This window comes from Heterodontus francisci, chromosome 5, assembly GCF_036365525.1.
Source record: "Heterodontus francisci isolate sHetFra1 chromosome 5, sHetFra1.hap1, whole genome shotgun sequence".
In the NCBI taxonomy this organism is placed as follows: Eukaryota; Metazoa; Chordata; class Chondrichthyes; order Heterodontiformes; family Heterodontidae; genus Heterodontus; species Heterodontus francisci.
Genome location: NC_090375.1, coordinates 33,995,550 through 34,021,675, shown reverse-complemented (window position 1 = coordinate 34,021,675; position 26,126 = coordinate 33,995,550). Strand labels below are relative to the sequence as shown.

The 26,126-nt window shown below is 45.7% G+C and overlaps 1 protein-coding gene across 15 annotated transcripts in view; it reads right to left on the bottom strand.

Moving 5' to 3' along the window:
* The window catches only part of dennd3a (DENN/MADD domain containing 3a), a 220,883-nt gene that overhangs the window by 157,839 nt on the left and 36,918 nt on the right, over nt 1–26,126 (bottom strand). For 13 of the 15 annotated variants that reach the window (XM_068031304.1, XM_068031312.1, XM_068031317.1 and 10 more), the window contains 2 exons: nt 17,166–17,271; nt 11,021–11,303 (listed from right to left, as the gene is read on the bottom strand). In XM_068031304.1, the coding sequence (XP_067887405.1) occupies nt 11,021–11,303; nt 17,166–17,271 (389 nt within the window). The remainder of the gene's footprint in view (nt 1–11,020; nt 11,304–17,165; nt 17,272–26,126) is intronic. The other 2 variants (XM_068031307.1, XM_068031306.1) reach the window with 2 other exon arrangements.

The window sequence follows — 26,126 nt, the reverse complement described above, 5'->3', positions numbered from 1 at the left end:
GGGGGCAGCCACCGCATCCCCAGCAAAGGCGTCCGGTGCCACTGCGCAGGCACCATTTTCTAAAGGGCTTGAAGCCTTTCAGTGACATTTAAATTTTTAAAGTGATAGTTTCAATTCAATTAAAACAAAATTTTATTAAAACTTCAAATCCCCTCTCCCATCGATCTGAATGCATAAATAACTGGTTTTATGCCCTATTCCCGCCAAAAAAGTGAGTTCCCACTGACGACCTTTCCCCCCCGAACTTTGTTCTCTTTGACCCCTAAACCCCTTCCCACCATCCCCACAGCCACAAAACCATGTTGACTCTGTTTGATTGCGTTAAGCTTTTCCAACTGTCTTGCTATTTCTTCCTGAATAATGGACTCTAACATTTTCCCAACGACCGATGTGAGGCTGGCTGGCTTATAGTTTCCTGCTTTTTATCTCCCTCCTTTCTTGAACAGGGGCGTCACGTTAGCGGCTTTCCAAGCCCTCCCGGAATCCAGAGTGTTCTGGAATATTTAGACCAATGCCTCCACTATCTCTGCATCACTTCCTTTAAAACCCTTGGATATGGCCATCAGGTCCTGGCGACTTGTCTGCCTTTAGTCCCGTTAGTTTGCCAAATACTTTGTCCCTCATGATAGAGACTGTCACAAGATCTTTCCTCCCATTAGCTACTTGCTTATCTAATATCTGTGGGATGTTTATAGTGTCCTCCATCGTGAAGACTGATGCAAAATGTTGGTTTAAATTATCTGCCATTTCCCTGTTCCCCGTTATCAATTCTCCAGACACATCCTCCAAGGGTCCCACGCTCACTTTAGTTACTCTCTTTTTATATACCCGTGTAAGCTCTTGCTGTTTGTTTTTATATTTCTTACCAATCTACTTTCATAATCAATTTTCTCCCTCTTTATTAACTTTTTAGTCATCCGCTGCTGGTTCCTAAAAAATTCCCAATCCTCTGGCCTATCACTAGTTTTCGCCGTTTTGTGTGTCTTAGTTTTGGATCGGATATTCTCCTTGACCGCTTTGTTAACCACGGATGGTTCATCCTTCTCATCGAGTGCTTCTTTTTGACCGGGATAAATTTTTGCTGAGCGTTATGCAATATCTGCTTAACTCTCTGCCACTGCTCATCCACTGACCTTCCCCTTAGTCTATTTTCCCAGTCCGATTTAGACAACTCTTTCTTCATACCTCTGTAATTGCCCTTGTTTAAGTTGCAGACCGAGTTGAAGACCCGAGTTACTCACCCTGAAACTGAATTTGAAATTCTACCATGTTGTGATCGCTACTCCCGAGAGGATCCTTAACTAAGAGATCTCTTGATTAATCCTACCTCATTACACATTCTTTTTTCTCTTTGGCCTCCATGTCTCGAGAGACAATGGGTAAGTGCCTAGAGGTGGTCAGTGGTTTGTGAAGCAGAGTCTGGAGTGGCTATAAAGGCCAATTCTAGAGTTACAGACTCCTCTACAGACGCTGCAGATAAAATTGGTTTTAAATGCTGTTACACAGTTGGCTCTCTCCTTGCACTTCTGTCTTTTTTCCTGCCAATTGCGAAGTCTCTTTGACTCTTCAGCCCCGCCTTTATGGCTGTCCGCCAGCTCTGGCGATCACTGGCAACTGACTCCCACGACTTGTGTTCAATGTCACAGGACTTCATGTCACGTTTGCAGACGTCTTTGAAGTGGAGACATGGACGGCCGGTGGGTCTGATACCAGTGACGAGCTCGCTGTACAATGCGTCCTTGGGGATCCTGCCATCTTCCATGCGGCTCACATGGCCAAGCCATCTCAAGCCCCGCTGGCTCAGTAGGGTGTATAAGCTGGGGATGTTGGCCGCCTCGAGGATTTCTGCGTTGGAGATACGGTCCTGCCACCTGATGCCAAAGATTCTCTGAAGGCAGCAAAGATGGAATGAGTTGAGACGTCACTCTTGACTGACATACGTTGTCCAGGCCTCGCTGCCATAGAGCAAGGTACTGAGGACACAGGCTTGAAACACTCAGACTTTTGTGTTCAGTGTCAGTGCGCCATTTTCCCACACTCTCTTGGCCAGTCATCTTAGCAGCGGATGCCTTTCCCATGCGCTTTTTGATTTCTGCATCGAGAGACAGGTTACTGGTGATAGTTGAGTCTAGGTAGGTGAACTCTTGAACCACTTCCAGAGCGTGGTTGCCGATATTGATGGATGGAGCATTACTGACGTCCTGTCCCATGATGTTCGTTTTCTTGAGGCTGATGGTTAGGCCAAATTCGTTGCAGGCAGCCGCAATCCTGTCGATGAGTCTCTGCAGACACTCTTCTGTGTGGGATGTTAAAGCAGCATCGTCAGCAAAGAGGAGTTCCCTGATGAGGAACTTCCGTACTTTGGTCTTCGCTCTAAGATGGGCAAGGTTGAACAACCTGCCATCTGATCTTGTGTGGAGGAAAATTCCTTCTTCTGAAGACTTGAATGCATGTGAAAGCAGCAAGATCCCACACAGTGTAGGTGTGAGAACACAGCCCTGCTTCACGCCACTCAGGAAAGGACGGGGATCTGATGAGGCACGGCTATGCTGAATTGTGCCTTTCATATTGTCATGGAATGAGGTGATGATACTTAGTAGCTTTGGAGGACATCAGGTCTTTGCTAGTCGTCTGCTGACGAGGTCAAAGGCTTTGGTGAGATCTATGAAAGCAACGAAGAGAGGCATCTGTTGTTCGCAGCATTTCTCCTGTAGCTGGCAAAGGGAGAACAGCATGTCAATGGTGGATCTCTCTGCTCGAAAGCCACCCTGTGCCTCAGGGTAGACACGCTCAGCCAGCTACTGGAGCCTGTTTAAAGAGACTCGAGCGAAGACTTTCCCCACTATGCTGAGCAGAAAGATTCTCCAGTAGTTGTTGCAGTCACCGCGATCACCCTTGTTCTTACAGAGGGTGATGATATTGGCATCGCGCATGTCCTGTGGTACTGCTCCCTCATCCCAGTACAGGCAAAGCAGTTCATGGAATGCTATAGCAGGCTTGGCACTCTTGATTATTTCAGGGGTAATGCCATCCTTTCCAGGGGCTTTTCCACTGGCTAGAAAATCAATGGCATCACTGAGTTCTGATTTTGTTGGCTGTTCGTCCAGCTCATCCATGACTGGCAGAGACTGGGCTGCATTGAGGGTGGTCTCAGTGACAACATTTTCCCTGGAGTACAGTTCTAGGTAGTGCACCACCCAGCAGTCCATTTGCTTGCATTGGTCAGTGATCGTGTCCCCTAATTTAGATTTGAGGGGGGGGCGATCTTCTTGATGGCTGACCCAAAATCGCTCTTAATGCCATCATACATTCCTCTGATGTTTCTGGTGTCGGAGGCCAGCTGAATACGAGTGCATAGGTGTTGCCAGTAGTCATTTGCACAGCGCCTGGCTGTTCTTTGTGCAGTGCTTCTGGCTGCTTTAAGTGCTACGGATGTTAACTCGCTGGGGGCTTTCTTGTAGTTCAATAGTGCAGTGCGCTTAGTGGCTATGACAGGTTCCAGCTCTTCAAAGTGAGATTGAAACCAGTCTGCATTCATGGTAATTGCTGAGTCATAGATGGCCTCTCTGATGTGGGCCCACTTCGTCTCTGCATTCCCTGCAGGAGTGTTTTGAAGGGCTTTTTCAAGTGAATTTAGAAACTTATTTAACAGCTGTGGATAAGAAATTCGGTCAGTGTTGATGCACGGACGGCCCTTCTGCTTGGAGTGATGTAGCTTCTTTGGTTTGAGTCTAACTTTGCTGCACACCAGGGAGTGGTCGGCGTTGCAGTCCGCACTGTGGAAGCTGCGTGTGATTTGGATACTGTTTATAGAGGCTTACCTCGTGACGATGAGGTCCAGCTGGTGCCAACGACGTGATCTTGGGTGCCTCCATGAAACCTGGTGACAGGGTTTAGTATGAAAGAACGAGTTGGTGATGCAGAGGTTGTGATAGGTACACAACTCAAGCAGTCTCTGTCCATTCTCATTCATCCTTCCAATGCCATAGCGCCCAAGGCAGGAGGGCCATGAGTCATGGTTGGCCCCATCCCTGGCGTTAAAGTCCCCCAGCAGGAACAAATGTTCAGGATTAGGAATGCTACTAATGATATTATGGAATTCCTCATAGAACTGGTCTTTAACTTCAGGTGGGGAGAAGAGTGTTGGAGCACAGATGCTGAGTAGGTGTGTACTGGACCAGAGGCGGTGAGCAGTCGGATGGACTGTATGCATTCAGAGCCATTTGAAGGTGGCTCTAACATGCTGAGCAAAGAGTTTCTGATGGCGAAGCCCACTCCATGCTGTCTTGGTTCTTCAGGATCCCTACCCTGCCAGTGGAAGGTGTAGTCTTGCTCTCTTAGAGATCCGCTCGCAGGGAGGCATGTCCCCTGAAGTGCTGTAATGTCCACATTGAGTCTACTGACTTCATTGTTAATGATGGCGATCTTCTGAAAGTTGTTGATTTGTGTAAGGTCTTCCGACAGGCCAGGACACTAATGTTCCAGCTTGCAACACGAAGGGCTGGTCCCTTCTTTCCTTTTTTTGTCGTGCTGTTTGGTGCGGTGTTACAGTCCACTTGTCGGGCAATGATCCTGAGCTCCAAGCACCCATTGAAGCAGGTGGACTGTGGCGGGACAGAACCTTTCTGACCGGGGGCTGCCCGGTTTGAGGCGGGCGGTAGCTGTCCAGGGAGATGTGATGACCTCTCCCACCAACAAAGGCAACCCGTGGCGCCCAATCTCTACGCCAATTGAGCTGGACTTATAACCCGTAACTGCTGCCTTCTGTGTTGTTTTGGTTGCTGTGAGGCGACTATGGAGTGACCTCTCCATGGCGCATGCCTGAGCGGATGCATGGAGGTTGTAAGTTGCCCAAGCTTCAAAACCCCCCCTCTTGGCCTTCCTAGTGGAGTCCAAAGGAGTGCAGAGAACAACGTTTGGCACCAGTATGGCTGCAGGAACTGCCAAAAACATGCCAAAGGTGACACGCCTTAGGGGTTCCGCTCCAGATTTTCTGTTAGGGTTTACTCCCTTAGCCTTGGTCCCTCCCGAGACGCCCACAAGGCAGTGGGGTAGTTAGCTCCTATTCCTGAGCAGGGTCCCTAACAAGTAAACTGTGCGATTTCATGGGGGGAGAAGGTGCTAGGAGGAGGGGGTGCGGGAAAGGGGGAAAGGGGGTACACGAGGGGGGGGGGGCGCGAGGGGGGGGAGGGGGAAAAGGGGGCGCGAGGGTGGGGGGGGGGTGAGGGGGGAGGCATCCGGCGGGGTTCGCGACCCTGGCAAGCGGGCCAGCCCACAGCCTGCACAGCCTCCTCGATGTCACCATCCTCCAGGCTGACAAGGCGCTCGTGGTCGCCATCCAGCTCACGGTGGAGCTTCTTTCCCGGCTCCCAGCTGTGACGGCAGAATGGCGACCGAGGCTGGATTGAGGCCCTGAGCCTCGAAGACCGCCTCATGGGCACTCGGGCCACCTGCTCCTCCCCGTGGAGCTCCCGGTAGATCCAACACAACGCCGTTTTTTTGGGGTTCAAAACTCTCTCCCTTTGGATATTGATATCTATATCTGTATTTGTCTTGATCTCTTTGTGCAAATTCTGCTGGGTAGCTCTTCTGAATCTCCTCATGCAGAGGCCATTTTTACAAGACATTACACATTACTCGATCTAAAATAGCCTGTTCCTTGGTAGGTTCTGCAATGTGTTGCTCTAAGTAACAATCCCTGATGCACTCTACAAACGTCTTCCACGTTACCTCTGCCAATCCGATTTGCCCAGTCAATATGCAGATTAAAATCACCCATGACAATTGTAGCACGCTCCTTCCATGCCTCTGTTATTTCCCAATTTATACTTTGTCCTACAGTGAGGCAACTCTTCAGGGGCCTACAGACGACTCCCACCCGTGACTTCTTCCCCTTGCTATTCCTTATTTCCACCCAAACTGATTCCACATCACAATCTTTCTTCTTTCTTTTGGGCCTCCTTATCTCGAGAGACAATGGATATGCGCCTGGAGGTGGTCAGTGGTTTGTGAAGCAGCGCCTGGAGTGGCTATAAAGGCCAATTCTGGAGTGACAGGCTCTTCCACAGGTGCTGCAGAGAAATTTGTTTGTCGGGGCTGTTGCACAGTTGGCTCTCCCCTTGCGCCTCTGTCTTTTTTCCTACCAACTACTAAGTCTCTTCGACTCGCCACAATTTAGCCCTGTCTTTATGGCTGCCCGCCAGCTCTGGCGAATGCTGGCAACTGACTCCCACGACTTGTGATCAATGTCACAGGACTTCATGTCACGTTTGCAGACGTCTTTATAGCGGAGACATGGACGGCCGGTGGGTCTGATACCAGTGGCGAGCTCGCTGTACAATGTGTCTTTGGGGATCCTGCCATCTTCCATGCGGCTCACATGGCCAAGCCATCTCAAGCGCCGCTGACTCAGTAGTGTGTATAAGCTGGGGGTGTTGGCCGCTTCAAGGACTTCTGTGTTGGAGATATAGTCCTGCCACCTGATGCCAAGTATTCTCCGAAGGCAGCGAAGATGGAATGAATTGAGACGTCGCTCTTGGCTGGCATACGTTGTCCAGGCCTCGCTGCCGTAGAGCAAGGTACTGAGGACACAGGCCTGATACACTCGGACTTTTGTGTTCCGTGTCAGTGCGCCATTTTCCCACACTCTCTTGGCCAGTCTGGACATAGCAGTGGAAGCCTTACCCATGCGCTTGTTGATTTCTGCATCTGGAGACAGGTTACTGGTGATAGTTGAGCCTAGGTAGGTGAACTCTTGAACCACTTCCAGAGCGTGGTCGCCAATATTGATGGATGGAGCATTTCTCACGTCCTGCCCCACGATGTTCGTTTTCTTGAGGCTGATGGTTAGGCCAAATTCATTGCAGGCAGACGCAAACCTGTCGATGAGACTCTGCAGGCATTCTTCAGTGTGAGATGTTAAAGCAGCATCGTCAGCAAAGAGGAGTTCTCTGATGAGGACTTTCCGTACTTTGGACTTCGCTCTTAGATGGGCAAGGTTGAACAACCTGCCCCCTGATCTTGTGTGGAGAAAAATTCCTTCTTCAGAGGATTTGAACGCATGTGAAAGCAGCAGGGAGAAGAAAATCCCAAAAAGTGTGGGTGCGAGAACACAGCCCTGTTTCACACCACTCAGGATAGGAAAGGGCTCTGATGAGGAGCCACCATGTTGAATTGTGCCTGTCATATTGTCATGGAATGAGGTGATGATACTTAGTAGCTTTGGTGGACATCCAATCTTTTCTAGTAGTCTGAAGAGACCACGTCTGCTGACGAGGTCAAAGGCTTTGGTGAGATCAATGAAAGCAATGTAGAGGGGCATCTGTTGTTCACGGCATTTCTCCTTATTTCCTTATTTGCTATTCCTTTTTCCACATCACAATCTATTGCACCTATATCACTACACACCACCACACTGATACCTTTATTTATTAACAAAGCTACCCCACCTCCTTTTCCTTTTTGCCTATTTTTCCAGAACGTTGAATACCCTTGAATATTGAGTTCCCAGTCTTGGTCACCCTGCAACCACGTCTGTAATAGCTATCAAGTCATACTCATTAATTTCTATTTGTGCCATCAACTCATCTGTCCTGCTTTAAATGCTGCGTGCATTCAGAAAAAAAGAGCCTTAAGCTTCGACTTTTTGCCATTATTACTCATTCTGGTTCCAATTTCTGCTGCACTCTTCTGCTTATATTTTCTGCCACTTCCTGTCACACTTTGATTACCGTTCGCCTCTTCACTACCCTGCACCGCTCCTCTCTCGTTTCTTTTTGATTTTTTAAACTTCCCTTCAATTGAACCCTACCCCCACTAACTAAAAGCCTGCTACCCGACCCGAACCCAAAGGGATCCGACAACATGTGTCGGGTTCGGGTCACACTTCCGGGTCCAGCATTCCGGCTCGGCTTGGGTCGGATCGAACACGCTCTATTACCACCTCAGTTAAGTTAATTTACTTTTTGGACTTTAAAGGTGGTTTTGTTACAGTTATTTTAAGCTTGTGCAGGTAAGAACAAAGTGAAAAATGGAAGGTATGTTAACTGATGGTCGGGTCGGGTCGGGTTGGGCGCAGGAAAAATTGGAAGGACTTAAGCCGGGTCGGGCTCGGGTCGGATCTCATTTGCAGATCCAAGGAGGCCTTTACCCCCCATTAATTAAAGTCCTATCTACAACCCTAGTTATACGACTCGCCAGGACACTGGTCCTAGCATAGTTCAAATGGAGCCCGTCCCAACGGAACAGCTCTCTCCTTTTCCAGTACTGGCATGAATCAGAATCCATTTCTCCCATACCAATCTTTGAGCCACACATTTACCTCTCTAATCTTATTTACCCTGCACCAATTTGCACAGGTAGTAATCCGGAGATTATTACCCTTGAGGTTCTGCTTTTTTCATTTAGCCCCGAGCTGCTCACAGACCCTCAGCAGAACCTCTTTCCTAGTCCTATCTATGTCGTTGGTACTTATGTGGACCATAACAACTGGATCCTTCCCCTCCCACTCCAAGTTCCTCTCCAACCCAGAAGAGATGTCTTTAATCTTGGCACCTGATAGGCAACACAGCCTTCGGGACTCCCTGTCTTTGCTGCAGAGAACAATACCTATTCCCCTAACTATGCTATCCCCTATTACTACTACATTTCTCTTTTCTCCCCCCACTGGATTGGCGCTCTGAACCACGGTGCTGTGATCAGTTCGCTCATCCTCCCTGCAGCCTTTGCCCTCGTCCACACCAGGAGCAAGAACCTCGTACCTGTATGTCTCCATGAGCATTGGCCGGGAATGGTCTGTATAGCAGAAAGTCCTGTATTATGGAGCTGCTCGGATGAACCTTGACAAAAACGATTGCGTTTCTTTACAGACGTTCTTTGCAAACACATATTCCAGAAGGAGATAAACGACGATCTCTTCCCCACTGCAGCCACCTCGGGTGTGCATGAAGGATCGGACAGAGAGGGCCCTTGTCACCACCAGCCCACCTACATATTGGTGTTTGTTTCAAAGTTCTAGCAACAAGGCATTCTGACAAATAACTTTAACAGTCTGCTCAGGAACCATCCAACAGGATCCACCATCTCCTTTTTGCCCTCTGGGCCTTCAAGGGCATTTCATGCAGACCACTGCTTGAGTGACTTGTGGTCAAAAGTAACAGCAATGCAGGAGTAACAGCAATGCAGAGTACTGGGCTAATGGGAAGATTCTTGGTAGTGTAGATGAGCAGAGAGATCTTGGTGTCCAGGTACATAAATCCCTGAAAGTTGCTACCCAGGTTAATAGGGCTGTTAAGAAGGCATATGGTGTGTTAGCTTTTATTAGTAGGGGGATCGAGTTTCGGAGCCACAAGGTCATGATGCAGCTGTACAAAACTCTGGTGAGGCCGCACCTTGAGTATTGCGTGCAGTTCTGGTCACCGCATTATAGGAAGGATGTGGAAGCTTTGGAAAGGGTGCAGAGGAGATTTACTAGGATGTTGCCTGGTATGGAAGGAAGGTCTTACAAGGAAAGGCTGAGGGACTTGGGGTTGTTTTCGTTGGAGAGAAGGAGGAGGAGAGGTGACTTAATAGAGACATACAAGATAATCAGAGGGTTAGATAGGGTGGATAGTGAGAGTCTTTTTCCTCGGATGATGATGGCAAACACGAGGGGACATAGCTTTAAGTTGAGGGGTGAAAGATATAGGACAGATATCAGAGGTAGTTTCTTTACGCAGAGAGTAGTAGGGGCGTGGAACGCTCTGCCTGCAACAGTAGTAGACTCGCCAACTTTAAGGGCATTTAAGTGGTCATTGGATAGACATATGGATGAAAATGGAATAGTGTAGGTCAGATGATCGGCGCAACATCGAAGGCCGAAGGGCCTGTACTGCGCTGTAATGTTCTAATTCTAATTCTAAAAAGTGTTTTCCTGTACAAATCTTTCTACAAAGGATAGGTGGCATGACAAGGTACAACTGAATGGAGCATTCTACAGCAATGTAGCTTTCATCTCATCTTTCCCAACACCAAAAACAGATTGAACCTCAGTACATAGCGGCACTTGGTGTTTGCATACTGAGGGTCTATGCACAAGTTGATGCAGTTGTCGACAAAGGTAGAGATAAGGCAACGCTGGATATTTTTTGCCCCTGTATCCGGAAATTTGTACATCATGTCCCTGGGACACGGTCCATTTTTGATCTCAACATAAAGTGAAAGATGACTCAGGTGACTGTCGCAGCACAGGAATGGGTTATGAGCCAGAGCTACGCCACTTAAAGCAACATTGAGAGTACATTGCAACTGATGACAAGTTTCTTACCACACTCTAAACCATATTTCCAGCTCCTATAGGAAATATGACCTGACTGTGAAAGGGACAAAGTAACAGTCAGCCCAGCAGCCAAAGAACTTGGCCTTGCTTTTGCTACACCTTATTCTGGCTCCCAAGGCCAGTTTGAACTGGTTGCAGATGCTCACCTATCTGTAGAATGACAGTGGATCCAAGCAGAAGACTCCCCGCACAGGGAGGCCTTGACCTGCGCACCTCCACGATATTACCCCTCGTATGCCCATATCCTTCCTGATGGACTCAGGATTCATACAACACATGAACAAGACAGAGGTGAGAGGACAGCCTTGCCTGACTCCAGATTTGATTGAAAAGCTTTCCGATTCCTACCCAGCGATTAAAACTGTTCTACTAATGTCTATGTAGAACAATTGGATCCAATTTCAGATTCCCTCCCCAAACCCCATTTTGGAAAGCATCATGCTTGGAAAGCATCCATCATGTACATGTGATATTCTATCAAAAGCCTTCCCCCAGTCCAAGCTGATTAAGCAGGTGTCTACCTTCCTGTATACATGCACACAAGCTCACATAACACAATCATGCTAGGTACTTTGAGTTGAATTCTGAACTCACCACAAAAGTGATGACAACTGAAAAATGTGCAGTCACAGTTAGAATAAGGTGCTCTCCTAGCTGGATGTGCAGAGAAGAAATATAGGTAATTTTCAAAGATAAATAACTTACCTGGGAAACATAATTGAAGTAGTGCTTGGAGATCTATATTGTTTGGAATGCTAAATTCTTCAATCTGTGGCTCTTTGTGACTTGCATTTGCATTGCTTGAGGCAGGAGTTGCATGCTTGAATTCCTTTTTCTTTTTGAATGACCGGTGTTTTGAAGTTCTGATAAAATTTTGAGCAACGTAACCAGACTGACTGACCTCTTTGGTAACAAATGGAGGAAGATGAATGGATCGAACCTCTGGGCTAAGGCACATATGTGATCGAGCACTACCTTTAGGGACTGCCTAAAAAAACAAACAGACAAACCAAAGCTGTATACAAGCATTATTGAATTGATTGTGTATGATAAGAATTATGAACATTGCTGATATTAAATCAGAAAAGGTAAATGCTTAAGTTGCATTTTGTGATGATAGCTACGAAACAAAAAAAAAGACTCCTGACTAAATTAGATATTTTATGAACTAAAAATGAATACAGATTTGAATTTTTAATAAGACACTCGCTCAATAGACCATTTAAGGCTTTGCTGGTCTATACAATAAATAACCAAATGTGACCCATATTACTGCATTATAGACTAGAAAGTCACTGGTTCGACCCCAATTCTGCACTATGTTAACTGATCCCAATGAAATGACATAGCATGGAAAGTGGATATTTGGCAAAGACAGGATCAGGGGTTCAGGTTTAGTTGTGATACTTTGGGGGAGTTAACTAGAGTAGGAATTTGAAGTGGAGGGTGGGGGGAGGGGGAGGACTGAAGTTTAATATAAATTTAATTAGATAACAATACTACAAGGGAAGGAAGTTTCTAATGCAAAAGTTTCAGAATTAAGGAAAGCCAGCACAAATTTGTTAAGGGCAAACAGTGATTAACTAATTTGATTGAGTTTTTCAATTAGGTAACAGAGAGGGTTGTTGAAGATAATGCAGTCAGTATAGCGTACATGGACTTTCAAAAGATGTTTGATAAAGTGCCACATAACAGGCTTGTCAGCAAAGTTAAAGTTCATGGAATAAAAGGGACAGTGGCAGCATGAATACGAAGTTAACCAAGTTACAATGAAACAGCGAGTAGTGTTGAACAGTTGTTTTTTGGACTGGATTCCCCTGGAGTTGGTATTAGGACCACTGCTTTTCATGTTCTATATTAATGACCTAGACATGGGTGTGCAGGGCACAATTTCAAAATTTATGGATGACACAAAACTTGGAAGCACCGTGAACTGTGAGGAGGATAGTAATAGTTTTCAAGAGAGCATAGACAGGCTGGTGGATTGGGCAGACATGTGGCAGATGAAATTTAATGCAAAGGAGAACAGGAGATTTGGTAGAGGTGTTCAAGATCACGAGGGGTCTGGACACAGTAGATCGGGAGAAACTGTTCCCATTAACAAGAAGGTTGAAAACCAGAGGACGCTGATTTAAGGCAACTGGCAAAAGAACCAGAGGTGACAGGAGGTAAAACATTTTTTACGTAGCAAGTGGTTAGGATCTGGAATGCATTCCTGATAGTGTGATGGAGCCAGGTTCAATCGTGGCTTTCTGATGGGAATTGGATAATTATCGAATGAGAAAAGATTTACAGAGCGACAGAGAATAAACACAGAAGTGGGACGAGCAGAGTAGCTCTTACAGAGAGGCAACACAGGCACAACGGGCCAAATGGCCTCCTTCTTTGCATTAACCACTCTATGATTCCATGAGATAGGGAGAAATCAATGGCACAGGGACTGGCTAGAGCAGGAACATTCAGAGTAAAATTTCTCTCTCCAACAAGTTTCAAGCACTGGCTTCCCATGACAAGGATAAGGACTGTGCGCAGGGCATCAAATGGATTACAATGGCACCAAAAAACGAGAGATGGTTCAAGGGGAGGAGATTAACATCTCAATTGGGAATGCAGTAGTAATAGGAAAATCATTAGTTGGAGAGGTGGTTGCTATGCTTTGCTGTTCTGACAGAGTGCTCTGGATCCTTTGTTGCCTCTCAGGTGTCGGATAAGGAAATATTTAAGGAAGGCAGAAGATCATGGATGGAGAGGTAGAGCAGCCAAATCGTGTAGCCAATATGGGAGCCAATGATAGAGGAAAGGAGAAGTCTCAATGCCTGCAAAAGAAAGCAGGGTTTAGCAGTTTGGGTGTTAGGTGTAGGAGCAGGAAAACAAAGGTGGTAATATTCAATCACTGGCCCAACCATGCTGGAATAGGGAAGGTTATAAGATAAGGAACCTCAAACAACTGGCTGAAGGGATGGCATTAGGAAGGTTTAAATTTTATGGGCCAGCAGCACGTTTTTGGAAGAAGGGAGTAATTCTACAAGAATGGGCTACATATGAACAGGAAAGGAGCTAACGAATTCACAAAATTGCAATTAAAGGGATACTGAATTGCCAGAGGTGTCATACCTCAAATGAAATGAAATAAAATAAAATGAGGTTCCAACTGCCTATTCTGTTGTGTGTGTTACAGCCACGTGGTAAGGGGTGTGGGTGGGTCCCAATGTTCAACTCCCACCTGACCGCAGCAATTGTTTTTGTTAATAGGATTTAACCCCTTTGTATTTTATATGTCAAATAAACAGAGACAGGTTTGCTTGTAGGTTTAAAACAGAAGATTAATTTGAGTTTAGCTGAAAATAGAGACATGTTGTCACAGCTTTTCATCTTGCACTCATCAGAACAATACGCAAGAATACCAAAGTGAGGGACAGCGACCACTTTATACTGTATGAGAACAGAGTGCTGATTGGTTAGCAAGTGAACTCTGATGATAGAGGCATTGCCATGGAGAATGCACCAGTTTATGGCGACTGACCGTTAACTGCCAAGCTTTGTTTGAAATTTAAACCAGGCAGCTTGACTCTGGTCAAAGCATTGCCCTGAGGAATGAAGCAGCAAATGGCTGTCACTTATTTTATGGAGCTGAAACAGGCACAATGTGTACATGTTCTTTCTGTCTGCAAAGAACAGAGTCGTGCGTATTAATATATGTAGCTTCCAGTACGCACAAATGCGCCACAGTGCAAGCCCAATGACAATCTTAAAGTGGCTATCAGTGTAATTCTAAGCACAATGTGGATTATTTAGCAAATGCTGTCCAATCGTAGAATCACATCTAATGTCAGACATTGTGTTTTGAGTTTTGCAAGCACGGGCTAGTTGGGTACAGCCTGTACCTTGCCCGTTGCGAACATCGGAAGGGACATGCTGTTTGATACGATCCATCAGTCACTGGGACGTACAGCCTATATCCCTACCATCACTCACCTCAGGCCTGGGTCGGTCCACGATCCTAGGCCTCCAGTGGATGTCATTCTGGCAGCAGCCACCGCCTGCCCAGTGGCACTGCTGAGCAAAAGAGCTGCTGGTCTCTGACTGGCTGACAGCTCTCAGCCGGCCGGGCTTCCCATCCCCGGCGTCCTGATCCGAGGGAAGGCCCACCGGTGACCTCACAACCGCCTGATTGTCACTTAATACCAGTGGGCCTTCCCAGAGAAAGCAACCCCTGTTGCCTCCATAAAATTCCCCCCAGAGAGCCGGGATAAATAGGTCATTTTCAGGTTGGCAAACTGTTACTAGTGGGGTGCAACAGGGATCAGTGCTGGGGCCTCAACTATTTACGATCTATATTAATGACTTATATGAAGAGATAGAGTGTATTGTAGCCAAATTTGCTGACGATACAAAGATAGGTGGGAAGGAGGACACAAAGAATCTGCAAAGGAATATAAGATAGGTTAAGTGAGTGGACAAAAATTTGGCAGATGGAGTATAATGTGGGAAAATGTGAGGTTGTCCACTATGGTAGGAAGAATAGAAGAGCAGAAAATATTTAAATGGGGAGAATACAGAATGCTGTGGTACAGAGGGTTCTGGGTGTCTTCGTACATGGATCACAAAAAGGTAGCATGCAGGTACAGTAAGTAATTAAAAAGGCAAATGGAATGCTGGCCTTTATTGCAAAGGGGATGGAATATAAAAGTAGGAAAGTATTGCTACAACTCTACAGGGCGTTGGTGAGACCAGACCTAGTGTACTGCGTCCATTTTGGTTTCCTTATTTAATTTGGGATATACTTGCATTGGAAGCAGAGAAGGTTCACTCGGTTGATTCCTGGGATGAAGGGGTTGCCTTATAAGGAAAGGCTAAGCAGGTTGGGCCGATAGTCTTGGCGTTTAGAAGAATGAGAGGTGATCTTATTGAAACATAAAAGATTCTGAGAGGGTTTGACAGGGTAGACACTGAAAGGATGTTCCCCCCTTCGTGGGGGAATCTCGAACTCGGGCACAATTTCCAAATTAGGCGTCTCACATGAAAACTAGAGGTCTAGAACTAGGTATCACCCTTTAAAAATAAGGGGTCGCCCATTTAAGACAGATGAGGAGAAATCTTTTCTCTCAGGAGGGTCGTGAGTCTTTGGAACTCTCTTCCTCAAAAGGCAGTAGAAGGCAGAGGTAGATAGATTCTTGATAAGCAAGGGTGTGATAGGTTATTGGGGGTAGGCCGGAATGAGGAGTTGAGGTCATAAACAGATCAGCCATGATCTGTGCATGATAGTGCACGAGTCACAAAAGGTTAGTATGCAGGTGCAACAAGTCATAAAGAAGGCTAATGGAATGCTATCTTTTATTACAAGAGGAATTGAAAATAAAAGTAAGGATGTTATGCTTCACTTATACAGGGCATTGGTGAGGCCACATCTCGAATACTATGTGCAGTTTTGGTCTCTAAGGAAGGACGTAAAAGCATTGGAGGCATTTCAGAAGAGATTTACTTGATTGATACCTGGAATGAGTGGGTTGTCTTATGAGGAAAGGTTGGACAGACTGGGCTTGTTTTTACTGGAGTTTAGAAGAGTGAGGGGAGACTTGATTGAAGTATACAAGATCCTGAACCGTCTTGACAAGGTGGATGTGGAAAGGATGTTTCCTCTTGTCGGGGAGTCCAGAACCAGGGGACACTGTTTTAAAATTAGGAGTTGCTCTTTTAGGACAGAGATGAGGAGAAATTGTTTCTCTCAGAGGGCTGTGTGACTTTGGAACTCTGCCTCAGAAGCTGGTGGATGCGGGGTCATTGAATATTTTTTTTTAAGGTGGAGGTAGATAAGATTCTTGTTAGACAAGGGAATCAAAGGTTATCGGGGGTAGATGGGATTGTGGAATTCAAGACACAAACAGATCAGCCATAATTTTATTGAATGGAAGAGCAGACTAGAGGGGTCGGATGGCCTACTTCTGCTCCTAATTCATAAGTTCATATGATAGGGTCGTTAATCTTTGCAATTCTCTACCCCAGAGAGGATGGGTAACTGAATATATTCAAGGCTGAGTTAGAGAGATTTTTGATCTACAAGGGAGTCAAGGATTATGGGGGCAGGCAGAAAAGTAGAACTGAGGCCACGATCAGATCAGCCATGATCTTATTGGATGACGGAGCAGACTCAAGGGTTAAATGGCCTATTCCTGCTCCTATTTCTTATGTTCTGATCCTAAATTACTAATTCTACACATCATACTCTAAGGAGACACCAGAGGCTGGGGCCACATGGGAAGGCAAATCACCAAAGTCATCCCAATACCACATACTAAAGGCCTGCTCAAGTCGGGAACAAGAACCCGACCCGAACCCAACTGATCCACAGCGGACCCGACCCCGACCCGGCCCATGTCCCTCCAATTTTGCCCCGAACCCGTCCCGACCAGAGTCCGCCCACCATTTGACCCGACCTGAGACCGACCTGACCATCCCTTTACTTACCTTCGGACTCGGAACCTCCAGGAAGCTGCAGCGCATGCGTGATGATGTCATAGTGACTCACTCACTGTGCAGACTCAGTTTCATCCCAGGCTCCCAGCTCAAGTAAGTTTTTTTTAATATCAATACTTACCGGCAGAGCACTTACCGTGTGTGTCCGGCCCGAGCCGAGCCAAAAGCCGGACTCAGAAGAGGGGCCCGACCCGACCCAGACACATTTCGTCAGGTTCGGGTCAGGTAGCAGGCCTTTATCACATACTAGTATCTCCAATAGCCCAGTTTTAAAACAGCATTGGCACTGACTGGGAATAAGGTATTTATCCATGGTACTGCATTTGAAAATGATAGACACAGTTAACAGATCTTTTCATAACAAAAAAAACCTTACCTGGCATATTTCCTTCAGTTTTTCATTAGATGCTCCCACAACTACACATATTTCCAATATTGCATTCGGTAGGACATCAGCCATGATTGCCTTGTCTTCTAACACTCTTAGTTAAAGAGTTAAACAAGGGGAAAGGTATAACATTAAAAACTTTTTAGCAGTGTACTGAATATTAATCAGCATCTTTAATAATCTGCCACTTAGGACTTGAATAGAGTATTAGTCTAAAATGTTATGTGTTCTAAACTATGATTGATCCAGTAATTTTTGTTAGAGATTAAACAAAATCAAACTCTCTTCAACTAAGCAAAGGAACTATATAAAACATGTGGTCAGGTGTTACAGAATCACAGAATCAGAATAACAGAATAATACAGCGCAGAAGAGGCCCTTCGGCCCATCGAGTCTGCACCGATGCATTAAAACACCTGACCTGTCTACCTATTCCCATTTGCCAGCACTTGGCCCATAGCCTTGAATGTTATGACGTGCCAAGTGCTCATCCAGGTACTTTTTAAAGGATGTGAGGCAACCCTCCCAGGCAGGACATTCCAGACCATCACCACCCTCTGGGTAAAAAAGTTCTTCCTCAAATCCCCCTTCAACCTCCCGCCCCTCACCTTAAACTAGTGACCCCTCGTAACTGACCCTTCAACTAAGGGGAACAGCTACTCCCTATCCACCCTGTCTATGCCCCTCATAATCTTGTACACATCCATCAGGTCACCCCTCAGTCTTCTCTGCTCCAGTGTAAACAACCCAAGCCTATCCAACCTCTCTTCATAGCTTAAATGTTCCATCCCAGGCAACATCCTGGTGAATTGCCTCTGCACCCCCTCCAGTGCAATCACATCCTTCCTATAATGTGGCGACCAGAATTGCACACAGTACTCCAGCTGTGGCCTTACCAAAGTTCTGTACAGCTCCAACATGACCTCCCTGCTTTTGTAATCTATGCCTCGATTGATAAAGGCAAGTGTCCCATATGCCTTTTTCACCACCCTATTAACCTGCCCTTCTGCCTTCAGAGATCTATGGACAAACACGCCAAGGTCCCTTTGTTCCTCGGAACTTCCCAGTGTCAGGCCATTCATTGAATACTTCCGTGTCACATTACTCCTTCTAAAGTGTATCACCTCACACTTTTCAGCATTAAATTCCATCTGCCACTTTTCTGCCCATTTGACCATCCCGTCTATATCTTCCTGTAACCCAAGACACTCAATCTCACTGTTAACCACTCGACCAATCTTTGTGTCATCCGCGAACTTACTGATCCTACCCACCACATAGTCATCTATGTCATTTTTTATAAATGACAAACAATAGGGGACCCAGCACAGATCCCTGTGGTACGCCACTGGACACTGGCTTCCAGTCACTAAAACCGCCGTCTGTCATCACTCTCTGTCTCCTACAGCTAAGCCAATTTTGAATCCACCTTATCAAGTTACCTTGTATCCCATGTGCATTTGCTTTCTTGACAAGTCTCCCATGTGGGACCTTGTCAAAGGCTTTGCTGAAATCCATGTAAACTACATCATCTGCACTACCCTCATCTACACACCTGGTCACATGCTCAAAATATTCAATCAAATTTGTTAGGCATGACCTCCCTCTGACAAAGCCATGCTGACTATTCCGAATCAAATTTTGCCTCTCCAAGTGGAGATAGATTCTCTCCTTCAGAATTTTCTCCAGTAGTTTCCCTACCACTGACGTGAGACTCACTGGTCTGTAGTTCCCTGGCTTATCTCTACAACCTTTCTTAAATAGTGGGACCACATTAGCTCTTCTCCAGTCCTCTGGCACCTCCCCCGTGGCCAGGGAGGAATTAAAAATTAGGGTCAGAGCCCCTGCAATCTCCACCCTCGCCTCCCACGGCATCCTGGGACACAAATCGTCCGGACCTGGAGATTTGCTCAAGAACCTCACAGTCTCTCTCTCTCTAAGTTCCATATCTACATCCTCTTTCCCTTGGGTGAAGACAGATGTGAAGTATTTGTTCAACACCCTACCAACATCCTCTGGCTCCACCCACAAATTTCCCCCTTGGTCCGTAACGGGTCCTACTCTTTCCCTGGTTATCCTCTTTCCATTGATATACTTATAGAATATCTTGGGATTTTCCCTACTTTTACCAGCCAGAGCTTTCTCATATCCCCTCTTAGCTCTCCTAATTGCTTTCTTAAGCTCCATCCTACACTTTCTGTACTCCACTAATGCTTCCATCGATTTGCTCTCCTTGTATTTGCTAAAAGCCTCTCTTTTCCTTCTCACCGTACCCTGAATGTTTCTGGTCATCCATGGTTCTCTGGGCTTGTTGCTCCTACCTATTACCCTAGAGGGAACATGTTGGGCCTGTACCCTCCCCATTTCCTTTTTGAATGCCCCCCACTGCTCCAGGATCTGCAGTACAACATTACTGAAAAACATGCTCACATTATCAGAGGCTCTTTCTCCAGTACACGATCACTTTCTTACGCAAGAGTCACTCCCAGACCCACTATGAGAACTTGCACTGCGCTTTCTTACCCTCCACTCTTTCACCCCATTCTGCCAGTCATTGCTTTTTGGTCATTATCTTTAACACCTAACCAATGTTTCAACTTGCCTGTAGATTTTCCTGCACGTGCCACAATTGTTGCATCCCTCCATCTATTAGACCCCTCTGGAAAATATGTCACCCGATTACCTACTCGGGGCAATTGTCCTTTGGATGCGTAAGCTCTTTCTTGAGCATCATGATCCCTCACATTACTGTCCAACCCTTGATCTACCTCATTTTGTTCCTCAGGACCTTCATCACATAACACATGAATATTTGAGGTACAAGTTGTATCTTTTCCCTCTATCAACAGCTCGGATTCAGAGATTTTATCAACCCAGATCAATCATGAGGAATGAACCTTAACAATTTGATTTCCATGCTGGAAAACTACAGTCTTACCATCACGACCGATTACATTACCAGGGCCCTTCCATTCCCTTATAATACACCAAATCTCCGGAATTAAATCATGCCTCAGATGGCCATACACGATGCCTCAGAGCTCTCCAAATCTTATCAGAGAGCTCAGCCTTGATGAAAACCCATCTCCCTGCATGTTTCTTTTTTTCTTTTTTTTTTCTTTCTTTTGGGCCTCCTTATCTCGAGAGACAATGGATACGCGCCTGGAGGTGGTCAGTGGTTTGTGAAGCAGCGCCTGGAGTGGCTATAAAGGCCAATTCTGGAGTGACAGGCTCTTCCACAGGTGCTGCAGAGAAATTTGTTTGTCGGGGCTGTTGCACAGTTGGCTCTCCCCTTGCGCCTCTGTCTTTTTTCCTGCCAACTACTAAGTCTCTTCGACTCGCCACATTTTAGCCCGCTCTTTATGGCTGCCCGCCAGCTCTGGCGAACGCTGGCAACTGACTCCCACGACTTGTGATCAATGCCACAGGATTTCATGTCGCGCGTCCCTGCATGTGCAGCGTTCAAATGTGCAGAAAAAAATGAACTAATTGTAGTACTTTCTAGAGTAGGAGGACTGTTGCACAGTACAGAAGGCAATTTGGGATTCCGCCCATAGACCAATTGATAGGGACCATATCCTCTAACCATCTGATGTGAACTCTTCACATGATCCGCCCATGCCAGGGCAATTGTCAACTTGCAATTTGGCTGGTCAGCCAAGATTTTATGCAGCATTTCATCAACCACTGCAGGACTCCTTTCACAGAGACCATTTCTGACCTTCAGCTGCAGTATGCATAACCAAAATGTGCATATTTTCACACATGTCTCTGAACTCGTCATTGGCAAACTCCCCTCCATTATCAGTCAGAAACGTAGCTGGTGCCCCAAGTCCAGTCCCTATCCGTATCTCCATAATTTTGTCTATAATTACCCTTTTGATCTTGCTATTTGTTATTGTAGAAAGACTTAATCTAGTTGTGAGGTCTATAAAATGTAAAATTAAAATATTCCTGTCTTTGTCCCACACCATTAATTCAATGGCAACTACCTCGTTAAAATCACGTGCCAATGTAAGGCTGACAATAGGACATGATGTTGTCCTCCAATACTTGTTACAGATTTCACACTTTTCACTAATCTCTTCTATTACCCTCGTATACTGTTGATCAATCACACCTGCATCCTTTAGCAATGTTTTTAATCTCTGACAAGAAAGTTGAGCAAATTGTCTATGTAACTTAAAGACAAATTTGCTTTTTATCTCTCTGATTCTTATCACCTGATGCCATTAATACTTCTCTAATACTCTGACTAGAAACATCAGGTTTTACTCTGACTAGAAACATCAGCGCAGGCTTGGAGGGCCGAAGGGCCTGTTCCTGTGCTGTAATTTTCTTTTTCTTTGTTAAGAGAATACAATAATGCCCTGACTGGGTAAACGGCAAATTCATTGACTTTCCAAAAACAATTGCCTTATCATGCTCCATATCAAGTTTCATTTGTGCCTTTTACATTGAAGGCTTACTCCTGTCTTTAACTCTTCCAGTGGACTTATACCTGCTTCCAGTATATGGACCATTTCAAAATCAAGCAAACATTGAGTCCTCCATTCTTTGTGTCACCACAAAATGTTCTGTTTGTTCTACCAGGGCTGCCAGAAATGACTGCTTCCCTAGGAATTTCTTTAAGGCAGCAGACATTTGATCCAACAGGGAGTCTTTGTCCAAGAACCAAACCCCAGTTAGAACCAGGAGCCTGGCCATATGCAATACCCTAGCACAATCTCGTAATTTAAAAGCTAGCACTGGACCAGGGATCTCAAAATTGAATTTCCTCTATCTTCTATACAGTCTATTAAAGTCAATGATATATTCCTCCATTGAATAACCATCTGCTTTCCGAAATCTATCAAACTCTGACCATACCTCATATACAGTCAGTCAGTCAGTCACCTTTCTTGGAAATTTCATCCAAGAATTCGAATAGAAGATCCAACCCTTCATCAGTATCCAACTGATGAGCATCCAGTTCACAAAACACTTTACTTCTGAATACACTCGCTTTCAGCCATATTTTCCACAATAGCCTGAGAGATTTTAGTTTTCTATGTAAAGAAAATTCCTAGTTTCCAACCTTCAGCTTTAGGCAACCATCCTCTATCATGTTTAAACTCCAGAAAGCTTGTTATGGAAGGATAATGCTGAAGCCTATCTTTACTCAGTTTGACATTTATTGTACAGAGTAAAAGGATGACAAACATACAGCTCCTCACTCAAGCCCTCCATCAGTCTCAATAAGTATCTGCTTATAAGTGCTCAAGACCCCAATTAACACCCACCACCTGCATATAATCAAACAATTGATGCACAATTACCAGATTAGCACTGGGTGTCCTTGAACATGAATCACAGAAACTTAAATGTGCAGGTACAGTAAGTTAGGAAGGCAATTGGTATGTTAGCCTTCGTTGCAAAGGGATTGCAGTGTAAGAGTAAAGACTACATACTACAATTGTATAGGGCATTGCTAAGGGTACACCCGACATACTGGGCTGGATTTTGTCACGTCGGCGGGGCTTTCAGTGCCAGGTCAAAAAGGCCTTTCAGACGCCTCCACCCCTCTGGTGTGATTTAATGGCGCTCAGGCATTTAAGTACCCGGTGCTGGGATCCCCGTCCCTTGAAGGATGGGGATACCACCTCCAAGAGCTGCCGGCTAATCAGAGGGCTGGCAGCTCAGTAGTATCAGCAGTGCCACCAGGATCAGTAGCCACTGCTGGTACTATAAGACGCCTGGGACACAGGTCCAGAGCTGGAGACTTGGACCTAAGATAAGTGAGGTGGGGTCACCAGGGCCAGACTGGCATGCCCTGGCGAGAGGTTGGGGAAGGGGATGCTAGGGTGGGCACAGTGCACGGGGAGAGGGTTCACATTGCCAGTTAAATCCAACACTTATGGGCCTCAAATGGCCTCTGTCTGGGAAGGCCATCTGGAGCCTAACCCGCCAACAACTAAATTCCAGTGCAACTGGAAGGCAATGGGGCCCCTGCCCCTGCACCGAACCAGTCTCCAGGGGGGCCCATTAAATTCAACCCACTGTATGCAGTTTTGGTCTCCTTATCTAAGGAAGGTCAGACTTGCCCTAGAAGGAGTGAAACAAAGGTAATTAGTTTCTGGAATGGAGGTTTTTTTTATTCATTCATGGGATGTGGGCATCGCTGGCTAGGCCAGCATTTATTGCCCATCCATAACTGCCCTTGAGAAGGTGGTGGTGAGCTGCCTTCTTGAACCGTTGCAGTCCATGTGAGGTAGATAGACCCACAGTGCTGTTAGGAAGGGAATTCCAGGATTTTGACCCAGCGACAGTGAAGGAACGGTGATATAGTTCCAAGTCAGGATGGTGTCTGACTTGGAGGGGAACTTGCAGGTGGTGGTGTTCCCATGCATTTTCTGCCATTGTCCTTCTAGTTGGTAGAGGTCATGGGTTTGGAAGGTGCTGTTGAAGGAGCCTTGGTGAATTGCTGCAGTGCATCTTGTAGATGGTACACACTGCTGCCACTGTGCGTCGCTGTGGAGAGAGTGAATGATTGTTGATGGGATGCCAATCAAGCAGGCTGCTTTTGTCCTGGATGGTGTGGAGCTTCTTGAGTGTTGTTGGAGCTGCACCCATCCAGGCAAGTGGAGAGTATTCCACCACACTCCTGACTTGTGCCTTGTAGATGGTGGACATTGTGCCTTGTAGATTGGGGAGTCAGGAGGTGAGTTTACTCGCCACAGGATTCCTACCCTCTGAGCTGTTCTTGTAGCCATGGTATTTAGTAGCCATGGCTACTCCAGTTCAGTTTCTGGTCAATGGTAGCCCCTAGGATGTTAATATTGGGGGATTCAGCGATGGTAATGTCATTGAATGTCAAGGGGAGATGGTTAGATTCTCTCTTGTTGGAGATGGTCATTGCCGGGCACTTGTGTGGCGCAAATGTTATTTTTATTTAGAGATACAGCACTGAAACAGGCCCTTCGGTCCACCGAGTCTGTGCCGGCCAACAACCACCCATTTATACTAATCCTACATTAACCCATATTCCCTCCCATTCTCCTACCACCTACCTACACTAGGGGCAATTTACAATGGCCAATTTTCCTATCAACCTGTAAGTCTTTGGCTGTGGGAGGAAACCGGAGCACCCGGTCACAGGGAGAACTTGCAAACTCCGCACACGCAGTACCCAGAACTGAATCCAGGTTGCTGGAGCTGTGAGGCTGCGGTGCTAACCACTGCGCCACTGTTACTTGGCACTTATCAGCCCAAGCCTGGATATTGTCGAGGTCTTGCTGCATAAAGGGATTTTCCTATGAGGAGAGATTGAGTAGACTAGGCCCATATCCCTGGAAGAATGAGAGATGATCTCATTGAAACATGTAAAATTATTAACCGGGTAGATTCTTAGAAAATGTTTCTCCTTGCTGGGAAATCTAGAAAATGGGGTCACAGTCTCACAAGAAGTAGTCAGCCATTTGGAACTGAGAAGAGGAGAAATGTCCTCACTCAAAGAGTTATGAATCTTTGGAAGGCTCTACCTCAGGAAGGTGTAGATGCTCAGTCATTGAGTACATTCAAGAGAGAAATCAATATATATGAAGCAAGTTGAGGGATATGGGGATAGTGTGGGAAGGTGGAGTTGAGGTAGATCAGCCATGATCTTGCTGAATGGCAGAATAGGCTCAAACGGCTGAATGGCCTACTTTTGCTCCTAATTCTTATGTTCTTATTGAGGTACTTTTGCCCCAATTCATCTCTTACTGCCAGTCATGACTGTAACTACTGCTTGAGGTCACTGTTTTATTCTGAGATCAAACTGCCACAAGCAGGAATTCACGAATTTATCAAATCATTTTGGATGGGAATTCCCAACGAAAGCATGCAGCACAGAAAGATCCTGGAGCATTGCAGCATCATCAGCCAGTTCCAGTAGAGGCAAGGGAGCAAAATCACATATTGGGAGGAAAACGGGATGTGCAATTTTTATATGAACATGTTGTTCAAGTGGCCCACCGCTGTACTCACTGGCAATTCAAATATGAGACGATACAACATTTTATCACATTTAAATCTGGAAAGCTCTGTTTGAACAGCACTTTTAATCGTTCAGGGCTTCTGATGAAGGGTTACTGACCTGAAACGTTAACTCTGCTTCGCTCTCAACAGATGCTGCCAGACTTGCTGAGTATTTCCAGCATTTCTTGTTTTTATTTCAGATTTCCAGCATCTGCAGTATTTTGCTTTTCTTTTAATGGTTTGGCTTTGCACACCATATTTAGTGATATAACATTTTACACCGATGCTTGAAACAGAAAAGCAACGAATTTAGTGGTTAAATGAAAAGCCAGGTGAAACAGTTTGGTGGGAAATACGATTGCTTTCAACAGCTGGACATAAGGATGCTGAACAAAATAAGTTTATTTTCTACAGTTTAAAAATGAACTGTTCTTAAACAGTATCTTCTGAAAATATTATGTTGAGGAATATTTTTAAATGTATATTTAGAGACTTATATTCTCATGCTGCTGAGTTTAACTGGATTTGCCAAAGCTGAACTGTTCCTGAAACACTGAGGTCAATCTTTTGTAGGTTATCCACCACCTGACGTTTGAGGTCAGTTTATTAAATAAGGCCATGAGATGCACCAACTTTAAACCCAGAGTGCTATTTTCATTAACAAGAAACAGCACCCTGGATTTCGCTGTGGTAATGAAAGTAACATTGTCACCGTCATTACTCCACTGAAACTGACAGCAACACTGGGAGTTCAGACATGTGCACAATAACGCAGAAATCCAGAAGTTACTGTCACTGAGTGTACATTCCTCCATTGCAGCAGTGATGTCAGCAAGCTAGACAACTAGTGCACTATAGAAGCTCCCACAAAGTGTAATCTCCCTTGTGTTAAAACCTCAGTTGAGATCATTAACTTTAAAACAAGAGATATGAATGTCCCAGACCGATTAA